The 11,739-nt window shown below is 45.3% G+C and overlaps 1 protein-coding gene across 1 annotated transcript; it reads right to left on the reverse strand.

Annotated features, from left to right (window-relative positions):
* tacr1b (tachykinin receptor 1b) lies at positions 1 to 9,267 on the reverse strand. The gene is made up of 7 exons (XM_069673332.1): positions 9,043 to 9,267; positions 6,583 to 6,758; positions 4,594 to 4,788; positions 2,159 to 2,309; positions 1,821 to 2,017; positions 1,549 to 1,645; positions 1 to 199 (listed from the first exon to the last, which is right to left on the reverse strand). Exons 1-7 carry the CDS (start codon positions 9,265 to 9,267, stop codon positions 11 to 13), a joined length of 1,230 nt encoding a protein of 409 aa, XP_069529433.1. The 3' UTR covers positions 1 to 10.
* Positions 9,268 to 11,739: the final 2,472 nt, after the last annotated feature.

The following is an 11,739-nucleotide window of genomic DNA, read 5'->3' on the forward strand; positions in this document are numbered from 1 at the left end:
GGTGTTGTCTTCACTGCGGACTGGGACTGTTGGCACTCTTGGTGAACGCCTCCGAGCCCGAGCCGTTGACTGTGAACTCCACATGAGACTCGCTGTGAGACGTGCAGGACGGCAGCTCCGCCTTATTGTGCTCGGCTGCTGCAGGAGGGACGGAGGTGGAAACAACCGTCTCCATGCGACTGGCTCGGTATATGCTCACCTGGAGGGAGAGATGGTTGGGTTACAGATAGATTCACTTAATACCACCTTCATTCCTGATTTGTTATCATGTTTCCTTTATTGAGGACCCTGTCAGAAATATTCAACACATTTAAATCTTCATGCATGTTATTCAGTGTTAACGACACAGTATAACCTCAATAACAGCTAGACCCAACAGACTTGGGGCATAGCGAGCGCGAACAGGTGTTTGGTGCAAGAACTGATGGTTTTATCTCTTGTAGTGGACGACAACTACGCACACATGTGAGCCCAAAGACATCAGGAGCTGAGTGCACCAGCCGGGTGTACGCCTGGGTACGTTACGTCCGACCTAGAGCTGAAGGTAACAACAGACTTTAAGTTACGCCCTGTGCACCATGAGACTTGTTGCACCCCGGTATCTTTACGCCTAGGATGGAGCAGGCTTAAGTTTAGAAAGTCAGACTTAAATCTACGGTAAAACAAACACAATGGCGGCACGTCTCGTTTACAGGATATAAAAGGAAGGGGCGTTCAGACAAGAGAGAGAGAATGAAAGGTTTTGTGCTTGAATTAACTGAAGCGCTCTCCCCTCAGCTACAGTATGTGTCGGACAGAGACGCGGCGCTGTCCCCGCCCTGCAGGTGCTGATTGGCTCTGATTCTATGCCAGTGGGGCCTTTCAAAACACCGTGGGGGATAAATGTTCATCGGACAACGGCCTGATTATCATTAGTGATTGCAGCGGTGATTAATTTCCCTGTCGATATCTTTTGTTTTGTGTGTTTGTTGTTCAGGTTTGCTCTGAACAAACTCTGAGTTTCCTTATTTCACTGTCTGTTTAACTTATTTTCCTTTACTTTTGTGTTGTCCAAATCTTCTGAAGAGAACTTGATGGGAGAAGTTAGTGAGTGGAGACGTGTGTTCACGTGGACGCGCATCATAAACCAGTGTGAGTCAGGCTCGGTGCACTCGGTGTAAATTTGAATCAAGTCGGGCGTAAGAGAAAAGACCTACTGTTTTACGCCCAGCGGCTGCACTCGGCTTCAGGACAGAAAGATGAGAGTGTATGATTTTTTTTGCTAGTTGAGAACAACAAAGCAAGAGAAATAACGTTGTTGGCTTTTCCTTATACAACACAGTCAGTGTCGGACAAACACTTTGGACGCCATCTTTAGTTTGATAGCTAGCTTTCAAAAAGAGGCGAAGGCAAAGACTAGAAGCTAAAATAGTCTTTATTTATTCTAGGCCAACAAATACGTCAAACGCTGGTGCAGCAAGAACGACCGCTGCACCCCAGAGAAACAGAGAACATCTGCAGAGGTTTTTCACACTATATACCTGCGTGTGGTCTGAACTGTGCACACACCTGGGTCTGCAGGTAGCGCGGGGATTTGAGCTCCAGCTCCTCCTTGCCCACGGTGGGAGAACAGCAGCAGAACACCTGCTGGAAACCGGCTCTGAACCTGCCGATGGAAAGACACACATTTCATAACAGGGTGGATTAAAGCGGCCGACAGGATTACACAAACACAGATTACGTGCCACAGGAACAGATCGAAACACATATCATTGAGACAGATTAACACCCACACACAGACAGATTGTCATTATGGCAGGAAGACATTCAAACTTTCCCACCTGCTGTTCAGGCAGTAGTAGATGATGGGGTTGTACATGGTGGAGCTCATGGCCAGCCACATGACGGCCAGATAGACCTGTTGGATGTAGAGCTGTTCGAACCAATCAGGGAAGAACTGGTGCAGTAAGAAGTAGACGTGATAGGGCAGCCAGCAGACAGCGAAAGTACACACCACCACGATCATCATCTTCACCACCTGCCACAGAAAAACAAAGGAGACGCTGCCGGGTTTAAAATAATCTGTCGGGATTAAAAGGCCATCAAATTAAATGCCATGAGTGATGAGTGCAGTGATGGAGCAGGAGGCCACAAGAGTGTGTGCGTGGGCTTGCGTCACCTTGCGTTTGGCAATGAGCTGTTCTTTGTAGTGTTCAGACGAGTCTCCAGGAATTGCACTCGCCCAGAGGGTGACACCGACAGTCGTGTAGGCACATCCCATAATGCAAAGTGGCAGGAAGTAGATCAGCAGGGTCACACACACATAGTATCTAGGAAATGAGAAAAAGGATAGCAGTCGTGTGTTTTGCACGAGAAATTCTGCCAGAAGACATTTTTTATAACGTTAATTAAAAGGGGAATTCTAGTATTCATAAACCCGGGCTGTATTCCAACGACTCTGACTTACGGGTACAAAAGATTGTTGCACAGAATGTTATCAAAGTGTCTGACAACATCACAGAAAGGATCCCTACAGAGATAGACTTTTTCGTTGAAGGGGAAGAGGATTTATTACACCAGAAACTGACGTTAGATCACTCTCTTTAAAGCCGCCAGACTCCATTGACAAAAACAGCAATTCTATCTCACAGACGACAGGAGTTGCTGGTCTACTGCTGATATAAAGAGTTTGATCATTTGTGTCATGTTGGACCCTATGAAACCATTTAAAACTCCAAAGTTGAACAATAACACTAATAAAACAAACTGATCCAGGCAGCAGTAGATGAGAAACTCTCGCCTACTGCACGGTAAAATAACGGTTTTCTCAGTGGAGTCTGGTTGCTTTGCAGAGAGCGATGACGCAGCTGTTTCTGGTTAAAAGAAACGTCTTTCTCTTTTAAAAAAAAGGTCTGTCTCCTTTCTGTCAAGTTGTCAGACATGAAGAAAACCACTTTCAGGGGACGTACTTTGATTGTCTGATTGTTTGACTTTGTTTTGCAGCTGCTGGCTGAAGCAATCTACTCGAGCAATCCCGAAATGTTTTGTACCCATTCGTCTTTTGGAGCCGAAAACATTCAAGATGTACTTGGATGCAAAATTGCTAGGTTAGCATGTGTGTTAGCATGGCATCAGTCTAATTATATTTGGTTTGCTGCTTATATGAATATATTACACTCTGCAAACAAAGAGCTGTCAGAGGCCTGTCCTCTGTTGGATCATGCACCAGATGTTTACATTAATTCAAACACACACACACTCGAATACACACACCAGTCTGAAAGTGAATACACATCTCGTTGTCTGCAAAGACGCTGAGAGGAATCAGATGCACTAAATAAAAGATGCTTTAATTTGCAGCGGGGTTGAGCGGGCGGTGAGGGAGGCAGTCTGTACGAGATTACATTCGGCTGCAGATTCATCAAATGCCCTTTTCCCTCTTTTAGCTCCACAGATATTTCCAGAAGAAATGGAGCGCACATGAGAACGATCCTCGTGGACAGATTCATCACCTGAGCACGACTCGTTTCAGCTGCAGGGTCTATTTTTTCATTTACTAAATTAATCCCACAGGAAGTGATTATGACGCCGGTTCAGCGGGCTGCAGCCTCCCTGCAGCAGCAGGTTCTCTGTCCGGTACGGGAGGACACGAGATCAAGCCTCGTTTACATCAAGGAGGTGTCGCTGCCGGAGGATATACACGGTAAGCATGGAGTATTATGGACATTAAATACTTCACATAGCAGCTGCTAGAGCGGGTTACAATCTAAGTACTGCTGGAGCAGGAGTAGTTCTTCCTTCAGTCAGCTCGCTTCCTTAATTGGCTATCGTTTGGTTCCACGTGACGATCCACAGAGAGCGTGCTCGGCTGTCCTCGGGGTCCCCCCACACACACGACAGGATATCAGATCGTAAATATTGAACATGTTTAATATTTGAAATCTGTGCGGCCGTGACGTTCTTCCGAGCAGATCGAGGAAGTAAAATCGCTCTGAACATCCGTCACACCAACAGGAACATCTGAGAGATCATCTTTAGAAACGTCAAACAATCAGGACTTTTGTCTGAAGGAGGAAATCGTTCCCAAAATCGGCTGATTATGTTGAATGTGTGAACCCCACATTAGCATTAACTGAGAGCAGACATAAACAGTTAGCTGGCTCCAAACTAAGATCACACATACTTCTGCTTTAACACCTCGAAAGTTGCTGTATCGCTTGTGAAATGTGTTCACTCACAGTTACTGTACGTAGAAATGTCAGTTTGTTTTTACTTTCTGTATTCGGGACTAGAAGCACGTCATCCAATCGCCAAGTAATCACTGTGATGACAAGTCTCCAAAAAGTCACTGGTCTACTGTTTGACCGAAACATGGCTGCTAATGTTTCCTAGTGTTTTTACTTGAAGCGGTAACGACAGGTCAGTGTTGTGAGGTTGTTACTGCTGCTCCAAAGTGGCCTAATAATAAGAGATTGCATGTTTCGCCCACAGAGAGGTGAGAGCACCCTCAGGAGTGTTGCACAATCTCTTCAGAGCTTTAAGTGTTGATAGCAAACAACACCTCTGTCTCCTATCGATCGATCAGGTTCAGAGGCCTCACATTGTGTTACTCACATCTTCTTGATGTCCACTGTGGCGTATTCGGGCCAGTCTATGTAGCAGACGGTGCGTCCCGGCAGCACGGCCGTGGACGAGAAGTAGTACTGAGGGAAGGCGAGAATCAGAGCGAGCATCCAGATCACAGCGATCACCACGCGCGTCTCTGTGGACGTCAGCCTCTGCTGCAGGGGATGGATGATCGCCATGTACCTACACGCAGGAGATACAAACATTTAGTGACATTTCCTGTTAGATTTATTCATGATTAACCTCTTAAATCAGTCCTCATGTGTCCTGGTGGATTCTGACTCCAACCTTCACCTACAAATCATTTACTGCTGATTCCTATTGATTTTACAACGGCAGTAAACTGTCTTTATTTCTATATGAATCATCAGTGTTTTCATCACAGACTGAATATAAGAAGCGGAAGTGACGTCAGCCTTTGGTTTGTGGATGTTGGCATCCAGTTTTACATTTTGGTCGTCGCAAAATATTTAGACATCCTCGTAGACAGCTCACTGTGGTAGCAACTTGTCAATCACAGGTAGCCCCGCCCTAAACCCTCCCCTGCTTTCTGGTCTGTGTGACTCTCAACGGGAGCATCAGTGACTAAATGAACATCATGCTGTGTTGAAGAAGACTTGAAACTCTGAGACCACAAAGTCATTAGGAACATGTTTACTGAGGGAACAAGGAGAGGAGGAGGACCGTCTTCTCATAGACTTCTATAGAAATCCTTGTATACAATCTAAAGGTAAACAAATGTATCCTGGATGTTAGTCCTTTCACTGAGGCCACGTTAGCATGCTGCCTTTAGCATGTAGCTCAGCCTGATGGAGCTGCTAGCCCGGCTCTGGACCACCTCAGGACCCACCACCACCTCCTCACTGACCAATTGCGACCCACATTTCAAACCAGTCAAATGTATTTAATTAAAATCTGTGCAGTTTGCATAACAAGAACATATTCTCTCTGCAATTCATTCAGTTAGCCGCCTTTTTTCAACAGAGATAAAGTATAAAAGTGCAGCATAAAGGCAGCTACTGTTTCAAGAGTGTAACTGTAACGGTAGCTCAGTGGATACATGGAGCGTGAATAAACTACACTTATGCCTCATGCATCTCATAGGAAACTCACTCCTTCAAAATAAAAGCGCAGCATAGACTATTTTTTCAAGCATACATCTGCGACCCACTTTTGGGTCCCAACCCACCAGTTGAGAGCCACTGCTCGAGACGGTCTTTCTTGTTCATAAGTTTTCAGGACACAATGCAGATATATATTACATTATGTTTCCTCTGTATTGCACCAGTGTAAAGGATCTTCTACAGAGCCAGCGTAGCCTGAAGGTGCACATTCTCATTTCAGTCTCAGTCCTGTGGTGGATTTATGAAGCTACTGTGGAGATAAACGTGTGAAAAGGAGCTCGTCTGGAGTCGTTTATCGTCCCATAAAACAATCAGAGTGAGGTGAGCCAGGTGGGGGGGCAGACATCACGGTGCAAGGACAATAACCTGGACCTGCGGAGTGTCTCCAAAACAAAGACGATGCTGGAGGACTTCAGAAAGACTGAGCATGCACCACAAGAGTCTCAGGTAGAAATATCTGGCCTGGTCAGCGCACACCATCACCACCTGCCTCCCAGGACAAGAAGGAGCTTCACCCTCCAGGACATCTACATCAGGCGGTGTAAAAAGAGAGCGGACCGGATCACCACCCAGATCACGGTCTGTTCCAGTGGCTGCCTCAGGCCGCCGGAGTCTCTCCCTCCAGGCGAGGACTGAGAGGATGAGGAGAAGCTTTCTGCACTGAAGCCAATTAACTCATAAACTCCTGAATGACCGTCTCTCTCTCTCTGCATCGAGCTGTTCTTAAACATCCACATGCACTTTAGCTAATACAAGTGCAGCTGGTGGATGAAGGCCAATTAATTTCACTGTGCTTGTACCTGCTGCGACAACATGCGACATAAAGGACCTCGAGCCATAACCCTCCACTCACCTGTCCAGAGCGATGGCCGTCATGGAGTAAATGCTGGCAAATATGGCTGCGATGGGGAAGAAGTTGTGGAAGCGGCAGTAATCCAAACCAAAGTACCACTCGTTGTGGACGGCGTAGGCGAAGTTGATCACTGTGTTGAACGCTGCCATGCCGGCCTCTGCGAAGGCCAAGTTCACCTGCAGGAGAGTCACAGGAGTAACTGAGCACACTCTCACCTCGACACACACGAGCAGACAGTTTCACATGTTTGTACTTGGTTATTCAGTCGTTCTAATTAAGCACAACTTATTCATTTATGTACTTTCTGCTTCTACGTCACCACTGTACATCTCTGGTGGAAATACTGAACCTGGTACTCGTCTTAATGACTTTTTACATACAAGAGTTTATAAAATGAGCTGTTTTCTTATAAATGACCCAACAGTTTATACAAGCACAGCTGAAGTGGTGATAAGAGAAGCTGCAGAAAAGCTCTTATCATCACTGGTGCACGAGGAGTTGAGGAGCTTCCAGGCTGCAGGAATCAAAGTGTTTGCGTTAGATGCCGCCTGAAACAAAAGCACGATCGAACGCCCCCCCGCAGCTCAAACTCACTGTCACAATGATCCTTTAATCCTGTTCATGGATGTAACGCGTCTCCCAGCAGCGTGAGCCGCATACAGAAACATTAAAAGCCGGCATTAATGCCTGCAGCAAACAAGAGTTAACGTAACAGGCTCATAGACATGTTTTGTCTTCTTTGGTCTTTTTATTGAGGAAACTGAATTAAATGTTTTTTTAAGACTCTTCAGAAGCTTTAAATACTCGAGTGGATCTGATTGTTTGTTGGGGACAGGACAGAGCACTGATGGAGGCTGCCTCAGAGATTGAATTCAGGGCAGACAGTCAGTGCCTCCAGGAAGATGTGAAGTCTCCACGATTTAAGTCACTTACATCCCCAAACTGACTTCTTGGATATTCAACATATTGATTTGATTTTAAACAACACAGGGCATCTTCACTGTCTCTTCAATCTCTCTGCAGCGCTGCATGCTGGAGATGTACTATCAGATCGTACGGCTCTAACGAAGCTCTGGTGTAATCGTCTCCCTTTCATGAGCCTCCTAATCCGGCCTCAGACCACAGAGTCTCTAAGGAGACTGTACACATTCACACAGTGAATCCAGCATAATGAATGAATGCACGCGTGCAGAGCAAAATGAGCCTTTCATGCCAACTGACTTCAGTGTCATTCAGTTTTTACACACTTTATTTGGCCTCTTGTCACGGATCGACAGGAAGTTATGTAAGAAGACAAACAGCTCGTTTAGCCAATAGACAGCTTTATTGGAGCGTTTGTCCCGCTCGCTCGCAGAGGATGTGTGAGGTTTGATGGTTCTCTGACAGTCAATCGTCTGAGTTTAGATTTGCAAACTGATCTGACTCCAGATCCTCAGATGGAATCATTCTATACTTTTCTGACTTCTGGCACTACGGAAGCCCAAATTGGACATTCATCCATACATTATATTTACTCTGTTTTCCTCTCCTTCCTCCTCCTTCTCGAGATCTTGACTTATTTATCTTGAGATATCTTGTGATCATTTTCTGTCGATGTAGAAACAGACCAACAGGCTGCTCACTGATGTCACAGAGCAGGACATGCTCACACTGATGAGGTCACTTCAGCCTGTTTCTGTGTTTGTTTTGTGCTTTGCATCTCTGAGGATACGAGTTCTGATCATCTTACGGTGGTTCAGTGTAAATAAGTCGAGATCTCAGAAAACGTTGGGAAACAGAGTAAATAACATGTATGATGCATGTCCACTCAGGGCTTCCGTATTGCTGCAGTAAACCAACATGTTTGGATTTTGAGTTGATTTTCAGACATGATTTATGGCTTTGTAAAATTGTGACGTTGGATATTTATCACTTTCATATTTTCAAGACCAAATAAATGATCAAGAAAACAACAGATTTATTGATAAAAACAGACCAATGAGTTCAATTCTGAGCTAATCAAAGTCAACACACACTTTTCTCTACTTTCACTTAAAAAGTTGTTGAAAGACGTTTTCTCAGCGTTCATGTTTAATGCATCATCCGTGCTCTTTAAGAGGGTGAAAATTAGCTCTCTGCGTTCCTGCAGGAGCAGAGAGTTGGGGTGATTGCATTAATTCACTTAATTGGCTCCTACATGTGGCAGAAAGTCAATACCGTTTATTTATTTGGTGTGTTAATGAATAGAAGATGTGTTTAAATTAAAGACTGATGCAGTCCATCAGCCTCTCTGCAGCAGGTCGGATGCCTCGGATGTTGGATCTGATTCTTGCTGGAGAAGATTCATTGAACACGTTTTCTTTCATGCGGGAGGAAGTTCAAGATGGTTTTAATGAATGCACTTAAATCAAAGGTAATTCCACCAAAAGAGTTCAAAAGTTTGATCATCTTCTCAAACCAAACACCTGATTAAATACTCACCAGGAAGTAATTGGTGACGGTCCTCATGCGTTTGTGCGCCAGAATAATCCAGATCACCACCATGTTACCGACCACAGACACCGCCACGATGCTGCAATAAGCCACAGCCCACAGAGTGATCTGCCACACCGGCTGGACGAACTGGTTGAAGCCGTCGCTGCCGTTAACGGACACGTTTGTTCCGTCCGTGGGGCTCAAATCGGAGGCGTTATAGAGAGTGTCCATCTTTTTGGCATCCGCTCGTACGGCGATTTGGATGTTATAAATAGATGAGTGTCCTGTTACTGGCACGGGTTCCGCTCGAGGAGGAAAAGGAGCAGCTCTGGTGTAAATGTCAGAGGCGGAATTCCCATAATTTTCCGTTGGAACCGTCTTTACGCACCGTGAAGACGCGCGCGCTCCTGGAGAATTCCCCGCACCAAAACGCACGACGCAGCTCACAGGACGTTCATTCTTCAGGCTGTGTGACTCCCAACAACTCCCCCCCACCCTCACTGCTCACTCCCCCCTCACACACCCACTACACACACACACCCCTTCCCCATGATTAGTCCCGGTCCTGTCTGGCCGGTGTCAGCCGCTGTAAATCACTCCGTGTGACCCTGAGACGCAGCATCATCTATCTGGACCTCCTAATACGATCTCAGCAGGATTAGTGTGAAGCGCTCTGAGTCAATCTGATGATTTATGGGATGCTTTATATAATGAGATGGATTTTCATGTCCTGAGTATGAGAATATTAAGATTAGAATATCATTATTTAACAAATAACATTATATTCGCCTAAATTTGTGCTGCTGCTTATTAGCCTCATTAATTCTATTCTTCAGTGTCTGTTACACCTGCTGATCAGGGACACGAGACGGGGCTGAAAGCTCCGGAAGAAACCCAGTCAGTGGACTGAGAGTTATTAATTATCATGTTGTTGTGAGATTTGAATTTAACAATGTTTCTAACCTTTAAATTTTACATCAATGTGTATTTCAAACAGTCAATGAATGTTTAACACACACTGTAACGTCTTGTGGTCTGTTAGCCCCAGTTAGCTTGTGCTGCTACGCTCAAACTTTCCGTTCTTGTACTCTTATAATGTAACATTTTACAGATTTACCATCAAAATTCATCAATTCATTTGGAAAATAATCTGATCTTGATTTCAGGCAAAAATAAACAAAAGCTGCTGCTCATTTCTGGCTGAGTTTAGCGGCTGAAATGACTCCTGAAGACGGCAGATTTGATTTAGCTAGCGTCGCAACCTGGTTCAACTGAATGTGACAGAAGAGGGAGACCAGACGACGTCTGCAGGACAGGGAAGAAACTGAGAACAACCTGCAGTCTGCTTTACGGCCTCCTGAGTCCTCCTGCTCGGGCATGCAGCCTTCCTGACGAGGTCTGAGCTCCGTCCACAACCACCTGAAACAAAGGAAAACAGCCAGCGAATGGGACGGACAAAACAGGTAGAAAGGGCAACTCAGGCTGTCATGGCTTTATCAGAAGGTTAAAAACACAGCACGTCGGATTTTTTGCTTTTCCTTTTACATTATTTTAATAATTGTATTTAACATAATATCCAGTGTGTTGTAGCAGAAATAAAAGCCTTTATGATGAGACAGAAACCCTTCACTCTGCTCCCTGTAAACAATGCCCCTTAAACATACGAAATCAAAGTTTCCATTTATTATGCTCTTGAGTGCCTCCTACCAGCAATAATTGATAAATAAGAGAGCTCTTCCCAATTTAACCAGACGTCTACGTCTGGCTCCCTCTGTCACGCTCCTAACTCTTGATTTTCCTGGCTGACGGTCGCTTTCCTTTTCAGACTGTTTGCTTCATCTGAGCGTCGAGTTTGTTTCTTCTTCTTTGGATTTTCACTTCTTGTTGAAGTTGTATCTGTAGTCATCCATCTTTTCTTTGTTTGTTCAGCCATAGTAGATTACTGTTTACTCGCAACACTTGCAGAGAGCGGAGAAGCAGCCGCTTAGCTCCGCCTACCCTCTCTGGCAGACCAACCACTGCTGGCTGATGGAGAACGTGTCACTAACTGGGCGCCGCCACAGACACCCAGCCCATAATAATACTATATACTGCAAATGCAAAGGCTTTCATCAGTGGGCCATACGCTCAGTCACCATGTGTTACCTTATTCAGCCATAGAGACTTACAGACATTTATTTACATGAAAAAGTTTTAGATTGTTACTTTCATTTACTGCGTCTAAACCCTGAGTCGAGGTGTGGAGGACAGTATGATCCAGAGGACAACACATGCTGAGCGCACATTTTCCACCTCTGTCATTATTTCTGTTTTTTAATTGGCTCGTTGTCTCGTGTTTATTGATTTGATGCTTCCACGTGTGATGCATCGAGTCTCTCAATGGTCAAATCAAGATTAGCAAACATGCATCTAAAGCTAATTATTGGAGCGTCTCTGTCTGCAGTGAATCACAGGCAGACTGACGATGAGGTCAGTAGATTGGGTCCGTGTGGTCAGATTGCGTCGGCTCACTAAAGTAATGGAAAAACAGATATGTGGCTTCATCAGCTCAACTACAACCCGCCTGTCTGTCGCATCACATCGGACTCATTAGACTCCTCTTCAGGGAAAACAGGAATTCAATCTCATCCGTCACCTGCTCCCCTCGCAGCCAGCTGCCGTATGTGACACCACGGCGCAGGTAGGCAAACTCAAGTCTGAGCA

The sequence above is a fragment of the Semicossyphus pulcher genome, unplaced genomic scaffold (genome assembly GCF_022749685.1).
Source record: "Semicossyphus pulcher isolate SPU_LCO1_2020_fin unplaced genomic scaffold, fSemPul1.0.p SCAF_22, whole genome shotgun sequence".
Classification (NCBI taxonomy): Eukaryota; Metazoa; Chordata; class Actinopteri; order Labriformes; family Labridae; genus Semicossyphus; species Semicossyphus pulcher.